We start from the raw sequence: 21,704 nt of genomic DNA on the forward strand, positions 1-21,704 counted from the left end.
CTTATATTAATAGTTTTGTATCTAAAGCACCTCTAAGAGACTAAGATGATATTAACTTCTTTTAGCAATCGATAACATTATGTAGGAGAAATTAAGAGTCAAAATCTACTCGGTATGACTATTTTTTTTTTGAACATGCGAAGGCATGTATTTCATTAAGCAGAAAGAGAGTCCGTACACCCCACAGTAATCCGAAGATTACCGAAAAGAGCCCTACGTCTACTGGAGAAAGCCAAGAGACTACATTGCAGAGAGGAAGAGCGCTACAAGGATCGACAGGCGCGCGCTAAGAACGCGAGCGATGGCACACCAGGGCCGAAAGGCGTCGAAACCCGGCCGCGATCCAGAGGTCGGCCTCGTCGAGGATCGCCTGCAGGAGCAACGCCGGCGAACGGGGTGTCTCACCAAAGGTTCTCGCGTTCCGTTCTTTCCACAGGAACCAGCCTACCAGGAAGAAAAGCGAGTCGAAGGCGCGGCGCAGCACCTTGGGCAGCCCCTTCCTAGAGTCCATCCACCAGAGCATCGCTGAACACTCCCGGACTACGATTAAACCATGCAAGAAGAACGCCGCGAGGCAGAGCTGCCAGACTTCGCGACTGAAAACACACCCAAGCAGCAGGTGGTCCATCGTCTCGTCCTCCTGGTCGCAAAGGATACAGGCGCAGTCGTCTTGCAAGCCATGGCGCCAGCGCCTATGCGCCGTCCAACACTTGCCATGCATTTTCTAGTAACAATAGATGCTAACTTTCTTTTAGCAATCGATAACATACTGTAAGGGAAACTAAGAGTCAAAATCTACTCCGTATGACTACATTCTAATCAAAATATGCTTACCATTCCTAAATGGAGGGACTATCCTAAAGTTCAAAAGAAAAGGCACTTACACCCTCTATTCTAAACTATAAGTAAAATCTATAGTTTTGATTAACTTTAGAAAATGTGCCAACATTTCCACGCCAAATCTATAGTTTTGATTAACTTTATATACACAATACTGTATGTCTTAAGAGTGCATTTGTTTGGTATGTAGATGTCAATATATATTTCTATAAATTTAGCAAAAGTTAGATAAATCTAATTTACAACAGATCCAAAGTGACATATAATTAAGATTAGAGAGAATATACCGTATACGCTTTTTGGCAGGCTGTTTTTTTTTTTTTTTTTTTCAAAAAAGAACTTTTGCAGGCTGAAGTATGGCTAAGCTAACTTCAGTCCAGTTGATTTTAGGCTTCGACCAATGTCCGTGTGGCCTGCGGACCGAATGGAAGTGGTGAAGCCCAAATCACTCGTTTTCAGTCTTCTCTCTCTCTGTACTCACTCGACGGAACGCGTTGGCAATGCGGTGCTAAATAGTTATTTTGAGCACACCAGGCAGGCCACGTCGCTGACTCGCTATTACCATGTGAGTACGTACGTGAGGATGGATGCGACGGGGCCAGCGAAAGCGAGTTGGAACCTACCTCAACGATCGATAAATTAAATAAATCAACAAATATATAGTACTAGACACGGCTTCGGCGACAAATTAAAGACACCTGCACGCGACGACGCGCGAGTTCTTAATAAGCCATTCTTTCACCGTGCACGGTAACACACGCGGATGGAATTCACTTTGCATATTTTTTTTATAAAAAATAATAAAAAGCAGGATCGGAACCACACTAGCTTACGTACATGTTACAATAATACCGCGGGGCGGCATACGCTGCTTTCGAGTGCTAGTTAATTCGGTCATTAGATCCTTCTCCAATCGACCCACGCTTTCAACGTGCCCGCGTCGATCGCGTTCGCCGATCGGTCAAATTAAACAAGCCGCGCGCGTAATAACGCCAGTTTGACACCTTGACTTGTTGCTGAATAATCTTCCACTGGATCGCCGGTCAGTTTCATTCGTGATTCGTGCTCGTGCGGTGCGGCCTCGGAACGTATATAAGCGCGGGCGCGCGTGGCGCCAACAACAACGCCATGCAAGCAAGCAAGCAAGCGCGCGGCCATGGATCCGTTCTACTTCGGCCCGGACCAGCAGCTGGACGCCGCCGCTGCCGCCGTCGTCGACGAGGACTACTACCTGCAGGCGAGCCTAGGCCTGGTCCTCTCGCCGCCGGCGCCGCCACCACCAGCGGCGTTGTCCTTGCCAGGCAGCGCATTTGAGGCGTACCACCAGCAGCGGCGTGTGCCGGCGTTGCTGGAGCACTACTCCCTGACGATGAGTGCGCGCGGCCGGCGGTACAGTGGAGAGCAGAACTTGCACCGGAGGATGTTCAGTTACCTGAGACGCGTCGTCGCTCATGGTCATGGCGCCGCCGCGGCCTCCACGGGGGGCGCCGACGTGGTGCCCCCAGCGTTCCCGGCGCCCGCGGACGAGACGACGACCACCGGTGGGGTTGGGCCGTCGTCGCAGGCGCCGCGAAGCTCGCGGTTCCGGCACATCATGCGCGAGCGGCTGCGGCGGGAGCGCCTCAGCCAGGGATTCGCCGACCTCCACGCGCTTCTGCCCCTCGGCGCGTCTTCAAAAGTTAGTCATCACAACGACACACACACACACACACGAACGTCGTCACGAGTGCTTTTCGTCGGCTTGTCAGCTCAGCTTTGCCGGCGCGACATGCATGCCTGTTGCCTGAGAGCAAGCAAAATAACCTGTCGATGGCTGTTGTGCGCACGCATGCACGCAGGGTGGCAAGAACGACATCGTCGGCGCGGCGGCGGGCTACATCAGGGAGCTGGGGGCCAGGAAGGAGTGGCTCAGCGCCAGGAACGAGGTGCTCCTACAGAGGGCGGCGACCGCGACCCGCTGGAGGGGAGGCGGTGGAACGAGGCCGAGTAGTGTCGTCGGCGGCGGCTGGGGCATGGTGGTGAAGGTGCGAGCCGAGAGCCAAGACCACTCGACGGCGGTTGATGCGTTCGAGAAGGTGCTCCAGCGGCTCAAGGCCATGGAGGAGCTGCAGGTGACGGCAATCCGGTCGCGCTTCTGCGCCGGAGGCATGTGGATGAACGTCGGAGTGGAAGGCCAGGTACGTACGCGCCTAGTTTTTTTTTTCTTTTTCGTGACGATCATCACTCACTCTAGATGTAACGTATACTACGTTAGATGTGAAATATTCTCCTGAAATTGGACATTGAACGTACGTTTGCTCTAGGTCAAACCCATGTGAACTTGCTGTAGGTCAAACCCCCATGTGACCTTGTTGACCCAAGAAATGTTCAGCTCCTTGACAAGTCAATGCACCATTTCCTGTTGAATAGTAATACGTATCGAAACCTCGCAAAACCATTTTAAGTAGTGATTATCTTTTGAGCATTTTATATATTTTCGCAATCAATTGATTTGATGGTTGTAATCACGCGTGGATCGAAAGTAAACTGTTTTTGCATCGTCGGCGACCTAATTGAAAGCTATATCGGCTTGCATTTTATTTATATATGTTGCCAAGTGAAGACTTGCTTCTCTGAATGTTCTTTTCTCTGTCGCCGCTTGGTTACTAATTTTGATGTATCTTGTACATGAAGGTATCCACTCGTGAGGTGGACGTGGCAATAACAAACGCCTTGATGGAGCTGGAGGGGAACGATCCAAGAAGCAGCAGGCCAAGCTTCCGGTGTCAAGTCGAAATAAGTGGCCAGATGGGTTGATGTTGTTTCGTTGTCGATCAAATCGAGCAGCAGCTAGAGATGATTTTTCTTATGGCATCTGCCAAAGCATAAGGTAGACCAGTCACCAGTGCATCCAGCAGTATGCTAAATTAAGGCCTGTTTAGATTGGAGATGAAAAATTTTTGGATGTCACATCGGATATGTCGGAAGGATGTCGGGAGAGGTTTTTAGACATTAATAAAACAACAAATTATATAACTCGTCTGAAAACTGCAAGACAAACCTATTAAGCATAATTAATCTATCATTAGCACATGTGGGTTACTATAGCACTTAAGGCTAATCATAGACTAATAAATAGTCTTAAAAGATTCGTCTCGCGATTTTCAACCAAACTGTGTAATTAGTTTATTTTTTTATCTATATTTAATATTCTATGCATGTGCATGTGTCCAAAGATTCGATGGGATGGATGGAAAATTTTTTGGTGAGAAACTAAACAGAGCCTTATACTACTGCAACAACTTCAAGTCTAGTCATTCAGTAGCCGATCGACTTTAGCAAAGAATAATATATAGCTTATTCGCTTGGCTAAAAAGTCATAACAGAAAGTATTCACTGCTAAATAGCTGACAGATAAACTCAAGGAAAACACATGTTCTGCAATATTAGTGTCTTATAACTGATGATCGACTTTTGTGTTTCGTTGATTGTATGAGAAGATAGGTGAATGTGTTTAGTTACTTATTACGTACTCTCACATTTCTAAATTATAAGTCATTTGGTACATCGATTTTGCTATACATCTAATATATAGTATATTTTTGTATCAAAAAGGTCAACTTATAGTATAGAACAGAGGGGGTACATTCCAGAGGATGGAAATATATGGTTTTCCATTTATATTATAATAAAAAAGATACACAAGATTTTTAGAAAAAAAACAATAACTCAAAAGTTAAATATGCCAAAACACCTAGCATGCAACATCCCACCAAAATCTCAAGTCCTGAAATTTGAATTGAGTTCCAAGGTAAACAGGGTGCACGTCAAAAGGTCAAATCCAAAGTGAAGTTCTTCCGTAGTACAAATGTACTCAGGTGAGTGAGTGCGATGGAACTAGGCAAAACCTGTCATTAAAAGGATTGTTTCAAGGTTCACGATCAGTATATATATTGTATACATCTCCTTATTCCAGTGTTCAAAACTTGGGTACAAAAAGAGATGATATAATAACTAGCTTAATTACACACAACTAGCTAGTCCAGCAAATCAGTTGGGCGCGCGGCTACTACGGCGACGGGAAGCACGCCTCGCTGTCGTAGATGGCCTCCTTGAGGTGCCGCTGTATGGACGCCCTCACCGGCGACGCCACCAGGTCGTCCCACACCGACCCTGCGCCGCCCGTGGGGTGCCCGTCCGGGTACAGCTCGTGCACGCAGTTGGCCTCCTCGTTGATCCGGCTCACCCGGTCCAGCAGCCCGATCTCCTCCACGTCCACCAGGAGCCGGCTGTCCTTGTCCTTCCACCCGATCAGCTGCAATGCACCGCAATATATATATATATATATATATATATATAGAAAGCATGCATGACACACTATATATCAAGCGCCTCGAACATCGAAATCGACTTGTGTGTGTGTGTGTGTGCATGTAAAGGACCGGCGGCCGGACCTTTGCGCCGGCGACGGTATTGGTGCTGTAGAGCCTGGCGTTGTCGACGAGGTCGCAGTACTTGCGGAACGCGCCGGCGAAGCGCTTGTGCGACTTGAGCTGCGAGTTCACCCGCACGGCTCTCCCAGATATGATAGCTCGCCTGATTCCCCTGACGACGGCGAGGTAGGCGTCGCAGACGATGCCGACGAGCTCGATGCGGTACGGCTTCCTCGCCCTGCTGACGGGCCTTCTTCCCTGTCCCTGCTGCTCGCCGCCGTCGTCGTCGTCGTCCTCCACGGGCTCCCAGTACTTCTCCGTGGTCGTCCCGTCGGCCGCGACCTTGTAGCCGACCCCCATCCGGTACCGCTGCCGGTGCACGGACCGCGCCATGGCGATGGTCTGCCGCACGAACGGCTCCCACGACAGGGTGCCGTCCATGATCACGTCCCGCCCCTCGTTCAGCGCCGTCACCAGCAGCGACGCCGCCGCGTCCGTCGACGACTGGTGCACCTGTACGTGTATATATATGATGCAGTAATAATCAGTCACCTCGATCGCGCGGTGCGGCGAACAGGCAGAACACAGCAGCTCCGATGGACGACGACGTACCAGCTCGGCAGTCTGCAGCATGTCGGTGTGGTGGCCGCGCGAGCTGATGGCTTGGTAGATCACGTCCGACTCCTTGAACGCGTCGGCCTCCACAACCACGGCGTTCGCCGCCGCTTCAGTCCAGAACACCCTGCATGGCATGGCATCGGATCTCAGCCTCAGGGGAGAGTCTGAGAGAATTTGGTTAATTAATTAGGTTTTGAAAGGGAACGACACCCACTCCTTCATGATTTGCTTGAGCACGGTGCTCTTGCCAGCGCCCATGCCGCCGCCCATGAGGAGCAGCACCGGGCTGCGGTCGCTGTGCGCGGCCGGGACCATGACGTCCGTGCCCGGCCGGCAGTGTTGGTCGTGCGGGCAGTGTATACCGATGGCCTTGAGCTCCTCCACCAGCGTGGAGAAGAGCCTGGTAACCTTCAGCTCTCTCGTCACCCTCTCAAACCTCATCTTCCTGTGTAAGAACCACCAACAGATTTCATTTCTCAATGCATGAGCGGTCTAGCTTTAAACTTGTCTCATGTGGTCTCAAAATGCATTTTCAGGTACCTAATAATTAATCCAAAGAGACGCAAAATTGAGGTTTGATCCATGCATATTATCGGTAAAAAAAAGAATGCATCAAAAAGGAAAAAGAAACATTGGTATCTAGTCTAGTAGGATATATGTTTCACATTTTGTGCCGGATCGATCGGATAGGCGTACTGTAATTACCTAGTGGCCTCCATTACCATTCTTTTGAGTTTTCTTCTAGGCTGCTCGTGGGTCAGCACCTATTCATATATGCAAGTGAACCCAACACGATCGACATTAGCATATGCATGGCACACACAAAAAAAAAAGGATCATATATAGATTCCTAAAAAATGAAAGGATCATCTTGTTGTTACCTGCGTGATTATGTGGGTTGCAAATTTCCAGTGGAAGGAGAAGTAGCCGAGGATGCATTTGTCCAGCTCCTCGATGAGCTGCACGAGCAGGGCGTCCGGGTTCATCTTGTTGTGGAAGAAGGCCAGCAGATTCTGTTCGTAGCCCACGGTCTTCTTCAGGTAATCGTACGATAGGGTGCACAGGTGCGGGCACTCGTTCAGATCTTCGAAACCGATTTGCGTCGCTGGAAAAAAAAATCCGATCTGTCACCATCAATCATCAATGTAATAACGTACGCAATCGCAAAGAACAACAACAAAAAAGCGTTAGCTAACAGGCTGCGCTGCAGTGTAACGGCCGGCTAGCTGCATGCAGGCGTACCGACGTAGTGCGCGAACGTCTGGATCTCGTGGACACGGCCGCCGGCGGAGATGTTGAGCAGCGGCACCACCACCGGCTTCGTTGTCGGGCTTATCGTGTCCTTCACCGCGGCTTCGTCGTGCTCGCCGCCGCCATTGTCCGTCGGTTGCGCGACGCGGTCGAGGCGATCCGGCAGATCCACCGCGCGCAACATCATGAGCCCATCTACCGGCAGGACCTACGCGGCGTCGTCGCCTGTGTGTGATCGGGAAATGTGCGTGCGTCCGTCCGTCCTGCTCTCTCTCTCTCTCTCTCTCTCTCTCTCTCTCTCTCTCTCTCTCTCTCTCTCTCTCTCTCTCTCTCTCTCTGAGATGCAAGCTTGAGGCTAGAATCGAGAGAGAGGGAGAAGGGTCTGGTCTGGAGGCTGGGGACGGGGATCCAAAGGGTGCGGAGGTGCGAGAGCGAAACGAGTGCATGCAAATGCATGGGACGGGCACGGGCCGACAAGGTGTTCGGTTCCCTTTTGATCGATCCTTTGGATTGGACTTCGGTTACCGACAGGACGGACGATGGACTCGAGGACGCGGTAGTGCGGTACGTACTGCCGAATGCTGGACCGTATAGATGGCCAAACGGGCCACAAGGCACGAGCACGGAACGGTACGTCGCGGCACGGGCACGATTTGGCACGCGTGCCTGCCATGCCGTGCCTGACGTGCTATCATGCCAGCCTCCTAGCACGAGCACGACACGGCTAGACCAGTACGAGCACGAGCACGACATGGCTAGACCACGGAGCTCCCCGGACGGATCTTAGCAACGAGGATAGAGACGAGGAGGAGCATGGAGGACGAGGCGACATCGAGGGTCAAGAAGGAGGAAGAAGCGTGAAGACAGACACCACTCCGTCAAACTCCGTGTGGCTGTGACGACCACCGGCCACCGGGAAGACGAGGGCTAGAGTTTCGCCCTTCACGGCTCAGCGATGGAGAGAGGAGAGACGAGAGAGCGAGCGGCGGGGAGAGGAAAGGAAATGAGCACAGTGAAGCTAGGGTTTCGCCCCCCTCCATATATATAGTCGGCCGCGTAACAGGAATAAATGGACGGAGGAGATCGCTTGGGCGAAGGGATCCAACGGCTCCCGTGCCTGGAGCGGGCTGATGGAGCGGGCCGAGGCCGTGCCGGCCGTTGGAGCGGGCCGTGCCCGTGCCGTGCTGTCGTGTGCGGCTTCCAGCACGGGCACGGGCACGGGCACGGGGCGTGCCGTGCCAGCACGGACACGAGGCAGGCCCGGCCAGGCCGTTTTCGGACCGTGCTTTCTCGTACCGTGCTCGTGCCGGCCTGTTTAAATCGGCCCGTTTGGCCATCTATACTGGACCGTTCCCTCTTCGCGGAATGCGGATGCCATGCCATCGACTGACCAGCGCGCGGGAAGACGATTAACCTGTTCGTTCGTGCCGAATCTGTCAGTCATTCAACAATTTTTTTCTCTCACAACAAATCAACTATTTTCTACCATGGTCAGGAGGGATGAGATGACACGTCTCGCCCCTCCCTTGGCTTCCTCCGCTGTAGCAGCAGAGGAAATGCGTTTCTGCTGCCGCGCGACCAGTGAATGCAACGATCATGTGTTTCGTTGCTCGCACCAGCAGACTCAGTGCTTCTCCGCTGTGGTACTGATGAATCCATTGGTTATCTCTGAGGCTGTCGGTTCTTTGGACTGAAAGAAAAAGAACCGAGTCACGTTGGAGAATGAACTCGTGCCAGATTATTATTTGAGAAACGAAGCCAAGGTCGTGGGCTGTTCTGCTTGTGCGGGAAAGCATGAGAAAAAGTAAGGACGAAATTTGTTCTTTACTACGGAGTACTATTTTGCAACTGGGAGCAAACATCAGCAAGCATGCAGCGACAATTATGTTTATTCGACACACACAGGACCCACAAGCACAGAGGTCGTGGCCGCCAGAGGACGGATTCGAGCAAATCCACCAAGTAACATGAAGGGTAAAGATGATGGTGTATTTTTGCATCCATCTATACTGCCTGCATTTGCTTATATTTACAGGCAAATAAACACACTATATATCCCCGCGAACGACCCAGATAAAGGAAAGCAGTGGTTAATGATAAGTAATCTTATTTCAAGTTTCTTCCCCCCCCAAAAAAGTTGTACAATTGTACAAATCTGTCAGTGCCTTCCTATTTACAGATAATAGGATATCACACAGGAGCTCATCCCATCAAAAAAAAAAGAAGTCAAGTGCTAGGCGGGGCGAGGTTCTCCTGAACAAGCGACTGGGGATCGCTCCGCCGACCGCACCGGTTTCGCCTGCGCCGAGGGGGATACTCGATGCCCTGCACTCCGGGACTTTGTCGAAAAGTCCACGAGCGAGGTGGAGGCCCTAGATGCGTTGTTCCCAGCGTTCAACGGGCGTGCGTGCGAGCTCTTCCAGGAAGACTCGTAGGTCTCGATGTCGAGCACGTTTTGGTTGACCCATTTATGTAATATCGGTCCACACAACTCTTTGCTAGGTCGGTCCAGCTGTTGACCACCTAGCGCGCTTGTTGCGCGTTGGTGCACTGTAAACTCTTTCTTCTTAATATAAATGATGCGTAGATCTCCTGCGTATTCGAGAAAAAAAAAAGAAGCTGATGTTACAACCGATAAATATGATAATCCTGATACTGTAGAAGTGGACATACCAAGGGTGGTAGCCATAGCAGCGTCGCCTTTGCAGACTAACCGCAAAAATCAACACTATACAACTTATCGTGGTGAAATAATACATGCCTCATCAACTGGCTCATAACTTTCCATTAAGTTAATTAGTAGGAGTGTAGGACGGATAGAAGCCTTCCAACTGTTCCATTCTACGAACGAAGTAGCTCTCTTTCTCTTAGCTTCACACTCAGTTCTTCCTTTGACGGTAGCTTCCACTCACTCTTCATTGCAGCAGACCACCATGCCTTCAGCTCATCCTATAGAATTCATCATATAAGTCATTTCCTATATATTCCAACTGATGGGATGGGACCAAAACCATTTCATGTCACTAGTAAATAGGAGCTACTGGAAAAAGTGGTTAAAATTTGAGAATGGAAGCAAAGAGATTTGGGAGAATTGTCAAGTATTTGATATGGTGTCTATTGTTAAACATGTTCCTTTTCCATTGTACACAATTTGCTAGGCATGCATTATATTAATGTCTCAGTACATAACAAATTTAGTATTTATTAGTGTTTAGATGGAATAAATGTATTTCACTGATTTTATTAAAGCATTTTTCAATACAGATTCAACCAAAATAATATGACTTTGAATAATATCATTTGATGTGTATTCTAGAAACAATTCAGAAACAAGTGACTGCCGCACTTTGTCCAGATGAATAAAGCAAGAAGCCATCCACCACAAGAACTGTTGGAACAATATTTCACAGCTCTCATAAGGCACAACACAACAGACAATAATTAGCTTTACTCTGTTCACTGCCATGAACTGGATACAAACTGGTTCATTTTTAATGTGGTGCTGCTGTGTTTGGTAAACTTTCAGTTATCACCCAACTAAGTCGGTCAAAACATCAAACTTCTATTTGACAGGTTGTAACATACCTCATGGAAGTCATGGTTGGATACAAAGCGAGAATCTACTTGACAGGTTGAATTTCTGATGGTTACAGAAAGGCGACTCCTATCCAGTGCTCCTGTAAGACATGCATACCATTTATTCTCCTTTTCCATTTAACCACTGTTTTTCTTTCTTTTTTTAGCAATGAACAAATGCTCTGCATGGAAGAAGAAGAATTTTCCAAATTCAATCACCAAATTATGGCAACTTTTTAGTCATTTACCATTCAGGCGGGCAACATGGTATCCTGTGCCACCCAATGCTTCCTCCCATTTACCAAATCGCAATCGGACAAAAAAGCCATCTAACGTAGTGTGCATGATCGGTGATCTCAGCCATCTGTCATGGATAACAAACACAAAAAGGATCAAACATGAGCTTTCAGCTTTTAGGATCTAATGGAACTTGAGCTAAGTTTCCACTATGGATGAAACAGGTGCTATTTCTCATGAAAAGCAACAAAATGCTTATCTCAAAAAATAAAAAACAAAAACATGGCTTTATGTACTCAGAGATAATGCAAGTTCTTGTCATTTTTATGGCACACTAGTCTTTATGAACCAGGCAGTAGCAAACACTGAACTAACCATAACCACACAAGGTACTCCCTCAATCCCAAAAAGGAAGTCATTATAGTTTTGACCTAAGTCAAACCATCATAATACGGGTTTCTAAACCCTTTTACTCTTCTTAATCGATGATACACACCTCTCTTGCGAGCTTGAAGAAAAAAAACATCACAAGTCTGACCAAGTTTTAAGTACAACTATTTATGATACCACAACCAGGTGGGGAACGCCTCCCCCCGTTGTTATTCAAAAAAAAAAAGTATCATCAGATTCACCATGAAATATATTTCATAGTATGCCTATTCAGTGTCATAAATATTACTCAATTCTACAAACTTGGTAAGCTTAAGATGGTTTGACTTTGGACAAAACTAGAATGACTTCCTTTTGGGGATGGAGGTAGTATCTAACAGTATATAGTTGTCCACCGAACGTTCTAAGAAATCATTATTTACATGTTCCCCTTTCATACAAGAATATAAATCACCTGAATGAAAATATACATGTTCTTCATAAAAGCATACACGTGCTTCATAGAAGGCACATAATTGAAATGATCGAGAAACCCAGTGGAGTACCTTATGATATCTGAGCGAGACAGACGAAGCCTATGTAAGGCACCAAAAACAACACTTGATTCATCACAGACATCATTAGGCATAGTGCCATAAGGTACGATTTGCTTGTTATCTGACGGACCCGCCATAAAATCTGAGACTCCTCCCTTTAATTTTACTTGGCTTCTGTCAGTATCTTCAGCCAATGTGTTCAGTTCTAAATTAGGCCGAGTTGCAGATTTTCCAGCTGTGTTCCCTCCATGATGCTGATGCTCATGCTCAGATATAAAGTTTCCTCTTGATTCTTTGTTGCTTAGACACAACTGTTCCTTGCCTTTGTCACCTAACCACAAAACTATTCTTCCGTTTCTGCTAGATGATTTATGATTTTCGTGTCCTGCCTCTACTTTATCATGGCTGCTGTAACTAACAACAAAAGAGTTAGTTTTGTGGTTTCTCAGTTTGGGACTTCCACGGTCACATGCGATAGCCAGCCTTACTGCAGATGTGTTTGCATGTCTAAGTGCATCCAATCTCTTTGCAAAAACAGAAGCCATTGTTTCAGATTGCTTAGGTTCCTCTGGAGGCGTTGCTGGACATTTACTACTTGTTACACCATCGCTGCTTCCTCTCTCCAAGTTAAAATTCTGAAGAGGTGGACAACACAACTTGTCACCCACAGCCTGTGGATTAACAGCATTTTCTACATTGCATGGTGTTGCCTCCATCAATTCCACGGATGCTTTTGGCAAAAGCCGAGTTACCCACAAGCTTTCCCTCAAACCACCTTTATTTTGTGTTGCATCATTTGAGCAGGCAGCTGTGCACTGATTTTTTTTACAGCCACTGTCAAGAGTTTCTCTACCCATGCCAATTTGTTTGTCCAACATAGAATTGCTGTCATTTAATTCCAGAGTCAGTCTATTGAACACATGCCCAGCATAGTTGCTCTCTGGTTGATGACAATTATCTCTTGAAGTTATCATAACATTATGAGTATACAGGGACTGGAAGAGCGAATTGAAGCCAACAGATTGCATAGGAACGCTGCTGTTGTTTTGAAGTGGCTGGGAAGGTGCTGCAGATCCCTCTCCTGTACTTGCTGAAAACTTCTGATCAAGTGGAATGGCAGCAGTGGCTCCATCAAGCATGGGTAACCCATTCGTAAGTGATGACATCCAGTTGAAGAAAGATGTACCACATTTTTGCAATAATCCTGAGCAAGAACTTTCATTGTCTTCTCTTCTAAATCTTTTGTTTCCAGAAGAAGGCATTGTAGCTGCACAAAACTGTGCATGCTTCCGCTTTGGGGCTTTTGTACTTGTACAGCTCTCGATGCTCTCATTGCTGTCATCACCCTCCATTGTATTGTTACCATAATTGCTGTCATTGTACAGAACTTTTTCTTTGTCTTTCACAAGTTTTCTGGAATTAACTCCAGGCACTGACTCGCATCTTGCAACAGCATTAACACCAGATGCTGACTCACCTCTCGCAACAACAGGCTCATCCTTATGGCTTTCCTGCAGAACCGGATCTTGGCAATTGTTATGAGAAGGAATTTCTGGTGCATTACTAATTACATTGTTGTCACTGCCCAGGCTTTGAACATTTCTATTGCCTTGGGAACCTACCAATTTGCCTGAGACCTCTACTGCATCACATGAAATTCCTAAGGAAGAAGGTAACATTGGATTCTCTGTGTTCATTGACAACATAGGTTCTTTCTGACAAACTGCTTTTACTAACCGAGCACGCCATGCATTAGTTGCCCAAGATCTTTCATTGCGGACAGTGGTTGCACAGCAAACCTGGTTTTCTGAAATACTAGGCATGACTTCTTTTCTGGAGGCTGAACCTGAAAAAAGCCATGATAAATTTGTTACGAACAAAAAATAACAAACTTGTCTTAATTGACTTTCGAAAAAATTAAGTATTACTATGGGAAGCATCCTTGCAATATCTTGTGGGACAATTCCTCGCTTCCATGTCCTCCAGCTTATCCAGGCAACAGTTTTCCAACTCTTCTTCCCCTTCGTTCATGACATTGATCCCTTCACAGCACTCTACAAGTTTAGCTTTCAACAAAGTAAAGTCAGATAATAGAAATGAAAACTTCTTAACTTTTTAATCCTATTTGGCCAAAGAAGTTGAGCTACTACCTATTACATACTCCCTCAGTTCCAAATTATAAGTTGTTTTGCCTTTTCTAGATACATAGATCTTGCTATGCATCTCGATATATGTTGTGTCTAGATACATAGCAAAAACAATGTACCTAGAAAAATAAAGCCGACTTATAATTGGAGCGAGGGAGTACATATGTATTACGTGGCAGATGAAACTTCAAAATCTAATATAACAAATGATGGGCAACAGAGTTCCCTAACAAACCTTAAAAAAGAGAAGAAACTTGGCTTGATTTTGAGGTGTAATTTGTTCTGATTATGTTAACACAGTGCTCTTTATATTCATTGTATTAGACCCTTCTAGCATGATGAGCAGCTAGCTAGACCAATAAAGAATTAGCAAATTCATCTCTCTGGGCAAAAAGATAAAAAAAATGTCTTCAAACTACCAGCTCTCTGAATTAAATTATGTCTTTTAGACTTACTTGAATCTTGCTCCTGCGATCTTATAGACGTAGATTGTAGGGCATCAACATTTGTAACTCTGTTGGGGCTATCCATCGTTACTCTCACTGAGCTATCACTACGAATTCGTAGTTGTGATGGCATCTTTTCTGACACCTCTAGGTTATCATATATGGTATCACCACTCTTTACACCCGGACCAGAACCACTGTGTTGAGGTGAAGATATTAATATGCTCAACGTATCTGCATTCCAACGAAGAGAAGCCTTCCTTGTGCTTAGACTGGACGCCGCAATTTTGATGCTCAATCCCTCATCCGGAGACCACACCAGCTCAGAGAGGGGGCTCATGCCGATTTTTTGGACTGCATTTACACCTGCACCTGAATGTCGACAATAATGGGCCTTCAGAAAAATATATAATATATGAATAGTCCTCTGCATATTTTATAATATAATTTATAGTTTGCTTGTGCATAGAAGAACCGGGAAAGCAAGATAGCACATGACTGTAAGTACAAAGTGCAAGGAAGCATGAATGGTCCCTATATAAGGCACATGATGTAATTCCTTTTCCTTGCGTGTAGCAAAGGCACTATATGTTTGTTGTAAAAAAATACTCATGTATGTATATGCATCTGATTAGAAACTATTCGATGCAGTAGCTGCAAAGCTTTGTGTCTGTTTGATCTCTTGTCCAAAGACCAAAGGCACATATGACAGCATCACTGCCATCATCAGAACAATATGGTGTTCTAGGAACCCCATGATTCATGACGTGAGAAAAACAGACGCACCCACCTAAAAAAAGGAAAGCACCATCTACGTACGATCGTGCTTGTTTCTGCTAAAATACAATACAGAAAAGTACGGTGAAAAATTTGCGTGAAAGCTGAATAAGCGACCGCATAATAATAATAAATAAATAAGTAAAATGATCTAGCATGATGTGTGAGACAGCAACGGGCGCACCTCTGGGAGTAGCGAATCACTACCATCTCATCTCACTGCATTCGCCCCATCGCAGCGCGCCGGCCGGGGCCTTATTAGAAACACCACACCGGCACCAGAGAAGCGGGCGGGCGGCGCGCACCACCTGCTTTCGGCTGCGCCGAGCTGCAAGGCCTACTACAGCTACAGGGCAGGAAGGGATCGCGGCGAAGGGCGGCCAGGGGCCGGGCGGGCACCCGGTCCGTCGAGCGTCCTGGCTTGGTGAATCTGGGAGCGGCGGCCGAGGAGGGGGTCCGTGCAGGAGCGCAGCATGTCCGCACAGCCAATGGAGTGAGGCCAGAAGACTTTGTTTTGCATGCGTGGGGTGGGAGGAGGCTGCCGCGGGGGACATGAGGCGGAGGCTGCTCCACGTAGAGGCCGCGCGGGACACAGGCGCCCGGTGCGCTGGGTCTACCGGTGCATGGGGACAGCGGGGGGGTTTCGGGAAACCCGGAGCGGCGCCGCGCCTCCGGCCTCTCCCTTTCCTTTTGTGGCCAGTGGGCAGTGGCCTCTGCTGGCTGTGTGCTGTGCCGCTCCGCTCGCCGTGGACCGTAATGCGGAGATCGGATGGCTCTGGCGCGTTGCGGTGGTGGATCCACGGACGGCAGCCGCCGGAGGCCCGGATGGTGGTGGGGTGCCGTGCGGAGGCAGCGGGCCTTGATGAGCTGTCCGTCTCGTGGTGGGGTTGCGCGAGGCGCGGAGGGGATTAGGATTGGGATTTGCCGGATTGGGTTGGGCGGGGCGGGAATGCGATAGGATGCTGATGGGACGGGACGGTGGCCGGGGAACAGAGGGGCTCTTCGGCTCCGGTCGTTCGGACCACATCCTTCGTCCGGCAGACTCCCGCCTGAATTTCCCACGTGAGAAGTTTGCGCGTATATGCTGCCCGAAATTTTTGGCTGATGGCACGCGAATCTATTTTTATTAGCCTTTTTCCCACACCGTGATGTGCTATTGTACAGGTAGTACATAAAGCAACACATTCACGTTAGTTCTGATCCATGCACGTAATGTTTTTAAAATGAACTAAAAAAAAGTCATAACTTCTTAACCAAACATCCAAATTAAATTCTGATTGCACTATTAGATTTCTTACAATAAATCCTTCAAAATACGATCCCACATGAATATATTTAGATAAAATTTAAAAATGAACATTTATCTTATGAAACTAGAACATTTCTATATTGAGAAGAGATGATATTCTAGATTCAAAAATAATATTCCGTCTTCGTAAGAAAAATGTTCTCAGTTTATAAGAACATTATTCAAGTTTTAGATTAATGAAATTAATACTGTAATGCACATAAAAATAAATACATAACATAAATAAAAATAATAAAATCTATAGCATAGCGTAAGAAAAAAAATAAAAACATATAATAGAGAAAAACTTAAAATACTATCATATGAATACTTTTCATTGTATACTGAGTGATAAATAAAACACTTTGAGTGAACATCACTAAAAACACCATAAAACACCACCGAAAAATATTATTAGTTTAAAGGAATAATATTCTAGTTTTAGATTCATAAAATTAGTATTATAATATACATAAAAATAAATAAATAACATAAATAAAATAATAAATTCTAGAGCAAAGCATAAGAAAAAATAAAAACACATGAGAGGGATACATTTCAAAATTATATAATATATTATATAACTTCACATGTGTACTAAGTGAATATGACTTACTACACCATAGAACATAATTAAATATATTGTAGAACATCGCATATATGTCACGTGAACATAAACAAATACAGTATAGATCATCACATTATACTAAGTGAACATCACATTAGAAGATCATATATATATATATATAAATAAATAAAATGATTAAAATAATTAATTAGAGTAAAACAACCAAGAAGAACCATACACATAAAAAAATAATTAACAAGTGATAAATATATAAAATATTTGAATAACTTAAATAAGGACGAACATCACATGTGCACTAAGTGAACATCACTAAATACACCATAGAACATTACTAAATACATTATAAAACATCACATATATATTACAAGAACATCAATAAATAAATCATCGAACATCACATGTATACTACGAGAACATCATATGTATATTATGCGAATATCACAGAAAAACATCATAGAACATTACATATATACTACATGAACATAAGAAAAAATATCACACAATATCACATGTATACATATGAATATTAAAAAATAACATGAAAACATCTAAATCATAATAAGAAAATAAAAATATAATGATGCATAAAGAGAAAAAAAAATAAATGTATCATGTTCTTTTTATTTGTTTCTTTTTATACACATGAACATTTAAAAAATAACATGGAACATCATATGAAGGTAAAAGAATAAGAAAAGAAAGAAAAGAAAAGAAAAAAGAAAATAAAGAAAAGAAAAAGAAAAAAAAGAAAGCACATAAAAAACATAATTAGAAAAGAAAAGAATGCAAGCAAACAAAAATAAATTAAAATAAAAAATAAAATAAAAGATAAAATAGAATGTGCAACACGAGCTAGTAAAGAAGAGAAATAAAAGAAACATAAAAATGGAAAAATAATAAAGAAAATAAAATGGGAAGCAAAGAAAAGAAGAGAAATAAAAGAAACATAAAAATAGAAAGAATAATAAATAAAATAAAAAATATAAAGAAAAGAATAAAAGAAAAGAAAAAAAGGAAGAAATAAAAGAAAACATACGCTAACTACTTAGACGCTGCCAGAAAAAAGAAAAAAGAAAAGGGAAGAAAAGAAAAGAAAAGAAAAGAAAAGAAGAAAAACTTACGTAACTACATACCGCCGACGGAAATCAATCTCGTGACCAGCTTCGCGGGAAGTCATCGCTGCCTGAATGTGCGGGAAGCGGGAAGATTCGCGCGGGAAACGTCTCCCGTCCGAACGTTCGGACGGGGTGATTTCCGGGGGAACAGGGAGAGCCGGAGAGGATCGGATAGAGAGGAACGCCGCGATCGCGCTCCGGTTGGACCTCTCCCTTTCCGTTTTGGAAAGGCACCACCAATAGCAGAGCCGTTGCTCTTAAAGAATTATGAATTTTTTTTTATTAAAACTGTACATATTTGTAGCTCTACCGGTGGTAGCAACTAAAAAATAAGTGTAAGAGGGAGACAGAAACTTAGGGCTGTTTGGTTGCTAACCACAGTTTGCCACACTTTATCTTAGACAAGTTTGACTAAGTTGGCAAGTGTTTCATTGACAACTAAGTTTAGGCATGATTCTTTTGAGCTCCACATGTCATAGAGTTAAAAAGTGTGGCAAAATTCCTTTAGGCATGGCAAAGTGTGTCAATCAATTTGCTAGTCACACTTTTTGTGGCTTGACACACTTGCCTAAAGTTAGTTGTAGTAAACTATGACTAGCAACCAAATATCTCCTTAGAGTGGTATTGAAAAACAGGCCTAGTCGGCTTAACCGGTTTTCCAAAACTAGCTAGGTTAGTCGAAAATGTAAAATCGACTTCAGCATTATATTCTTCTAGTCAAGATAATCAGAATGTGTATGTAGATGGTCTAAATGAGGAAACTACGATATCGGAAAGATATTGAAAAGACCTACCACGTCAACCATTTTTGGCATGCAAATCCAAGTTTGTCGTCATATTTTAACCCCTATATATATATAAGGTTCATGGTCAATTGAATTAAATACAATCGCACAAATCAATGTCTTTCTCTTTGCACTACTTTTCAAAGCTCTAGCTTGTTGTTCATCTCTTGATCTCTAGGCTTGTTGGCCGACATAGGTCAACCTGGCGATATTTACGCCTTGACAAGGTTCTCATGGTCGTGAGTTTTGATGGTTTCTTTACTATTGCCTAAAAACTAAATGTTCATCATCACGAAAGCGTGATAAGTATCTTGCAATATAACATGTACCAATATATTCTCACTGTTGGGTACCATAAAAAAGGATACCCAGATCAGGACAACAAAAAACGCAAAGGACAAAGCAAATTATCCGCAATCGCCAGGGCACGGGCCCCAGATCATCTGACTCCTGAAACTCAGGGCCAAACCACGACTCGCCCGACCCCCTGGGCCTCGGACGCAGACACCGTCTCGCCCGATCCCCTCGGCCTCGGGCGTAAGTTCTGTCTCGCCCGACCCCCCAGAGGCTCGGACGCAGACACCGTCTCGCACGATCCCCTCGGCCTCGGGCGTAAGTTCCGTCTCGCCCGACCCCCCAGAGGCTCGGACGCAGACACCGCCTCGCCCGATCCCCTCGGCCTCGGGCGTGAGTTCCGTCTCGCCCAACCCCTCTAAGGCTCGGGCGCCAAACGACGCTTCACCTGACCAAGGCAAGGCTTCCGACGCACGACGCCCGTACCCACGACGTGACAGGCGCAGTGGCTTCTGAATCACAGCAGGGCATGACGGCGACTATTCCAACCACCCTGCTCACTGTAGCCTTACCTCTTTCACTATGCAACCTTACCTCTTTCACTGTGGTGTACTGCCTCACAGTAAAAGAGGAATGAGGAAGGTTAACCAGCGTCACTGTTAGCTGTCTTCTCCCACTATTAACAGGATGATCAGCAGTACCACCGATCCGACCCCCATGACTCCTACAGGGCTCGGTAACCCTCCACAGAAGCAGCCATGCTGCCAGCCATCTCTCAAGGACAAGATGGACAGGCTTCAACAGGGTCGGGACTGTGGCTTCACCATTCTACAGAGGAAATTTACTCATGTAAATACCTGTCTCCCCTTGAGGCTATAAAAGGGGAGCCAGGGTTCACTACTAAGTGAAGAAAGTTCATCCATACACACGATCAACACACTCACTCGCAGAGTAGCCGCCAGCGCTCTGTCGACCACAAAGCCGAGACTTGGGACCTAGCCCTCTCTCGCAACCTCCTTCTACCCCCTACTACAAGCACCTTTGGGTGCAAGGCAATACAGACCCTCGATCTCAGTGGACGTAGGGCATTCTCGGCCCGAACCAGTATAAATTCTCTGTGTTCCACTTGCATCACCATCCAGGCTGGTAGTCACGCAATTTTACACTTGTTTGTGCCTAGACCACGAGTCTAGACGCCGACACTCACACATCAAAAGCGGAACTAGTGAGTTTGGCCAATCATCATTATGAAGTGACTTATGATATTAATTTCAGCAATATATGTAACAAAATGTTGCATCTTTTTATTTATTGGTAGCAAATTCACAATATTATTATTATTATAAAATATGATGATGAATGAGAGAATTGGTTGTTCTTTTACTAGTTATCTAGGCAATTACTTTCAATCCACATATCTTGAACAATGTGCCACTAGAGTGGAGGCTACACTTACTATTTAGAATCTCATGCAAACTTAATGTTCATAGTCAGGCTTTATATGTTGCTCTTAACTCTACTGAATAATTCAGCACTGCATTTTATACAAATGGTACTACTTATGTTTTGATTTCATATGTTTCTAGTAATTTCAACCGAATCAAATTCAACAAACATGCACACATCTCCCACATGCTAAGCATAATGGAATATTGGCAAAAATCAAGATCTAAGGATCAACTTGTGCAAGAAATAAATGATAGAATTCATATGATGTTTTGGTCCTTTGTTGGAAAAATAAAAGAAGGTACACTCACTACAATAAAGTAACTACCTTCTCGAATTTATTTGCTAGAGGTACTATCATTAGGTACTTTATCTACTTATTATTCTAATTTTGTTTCTAATTGTATTAGTGATTTGAAAAATCATGTGATAACTGCATTGTTAACCATGAACAAAAGTTAAATAAATGATTGTCAATTGATAAAACTAGAAAAGATCCATTTTTGGATATGAATGATAGTCCAGTTATTTCTAAAGATAAAACAGAGCATTACTTGTTGTGAATCCACTGCATCACAAGCAACAAGTCTATCTTTATAAAAATGGTGAAGCCCAAGCTAAAGGGTTGTAGGCTTGTAGCTCTATCTAGTTTATGTTATGCCAGTCTTGATCAACAACAACTAATAGCCAAACAATGTTTAGTTGATGAAGCACATCAAGATGTTGAAAGATCAAACCCCTTGAGATAAGATGTTAGAGTGGCCAGCAAACGGTGATTCCATCTACCTTAGAAAAACCGGCCTGGTTGATTTTAGTAAATCGACCTAGCTTATTTGTGCAAAGCCTGCAACAATTGGTCATCCTCTAGAGATGAAGCGTGGCATCATGCAAATCAAGGGTACATTTCTTCAACGTGTTTGGCAAGGTACAAAGCAAAGTATTTTACCTAATTTTCTA

At 44.9% G+C, this 21,704-nt stretch overlaps 3 protein-coding genes across 6 annotated transcripts; 1 reads left to right on the forward strand and 2 right to left on the reverse strand.

The window, feature by feature from the left end:
* LOC8079279 (transcription factor BHLH148) lies at nt 1,952–3,928 on the forward strand. Its single transcript, XM_002456383.2, has 3 exons — nt 1,952–2,518; nt 2,679–3,017; nt 3,514–3,928. Exons 1-3 carry the CDS (start codon nt 1,997–1,999, stop codon nt 3,634–3,636), a joined length of 984 nt encoding a protein of 327 aa, XP_002456428.1. The 5' UTR covers nt 1,952–1,996; the 3' UTR covers nt 3,637–3,928.
* On the reverse strand, nt 4,743–7,555 carry LOC8072145. Its single transcript, XM_002458534.2, has 7 exons — nt 7,113–7,555; nt 6,752–6,975; nt 6,576–6,634; nt 6,085–6,315; nt 5,865–5,994; nt 5,274–5,765; nt 4,743–5,134 (listed from the first exon to the last, which is right to left on the reverse strand). The coding sequence occupies exons 1-7, from the start codon at nt 7,306–7,308 to the stop codon at nt 4,889–4,891; spliced, it is 1,578 nt and encodes a 525-aa protein (XP_002458579.1). The 5' UTR covers nt 7,309–7,555; the 3' UTR covers nt 4,743–4,888.
* LOC110433584 lies at nt 9,103–15,764 on the reverse strand. Of its 4 annotated transcripts, none has more exons than XR_002451064.1 (8): nt 15,415–15,763; nt 14,463–14,825; nt 13,789–13,926; nt 11,870–13,706; nt 10,946–11,061; nt 10,707–10,798; nt 9,795–10,070; nt 9,103–9,713 (listed from the first exon to the last, which is right to left on the reverse strand). XR_002451064.1 is itself a non-coding variant. In XM_021456007.1 (7 exons), exons 2-7 carry the CDS (start codon nt 14,791–14,793, stop codon nt 9,963–9,965), a joined length of 2,622 nt encoding a protein of 873 aa, XP_021311682.1. In that variant the 5' UTR covers nt 14,794–14,825; nt 15,415–15,763; the 3' UTR covers nt 9,196–9,962. The 4 variants fall into 4 exon arrangements, 1 of the variants encoding a protein (XP_021311682.1); XR_002451066.1 differs by having other exon boundaries at nt 9,223–9,713; nt 13,789–13,914; nt 15,415–15,764; XR_002451065.1 differs by having other exon boundaries at nt 9,223–9,713; nt 9,883–10,070.

Source organism: Sorghum bicolor, chromosome 3 (assembly GCF_000003195.3).
Source record: "Sorghum bicolor cultivar BTx623 chromosome 3, Sorghum_bicolor_NCBIv3, whole genome shotgun sequence".
Taxonomy (NCBI): domain Eukaryota; kingdom Viridiplantae; phylum Streptophyta; class Magnoliopsida; order Poales; family Poaceae; genus Sorghum; species Sorghum bicolor.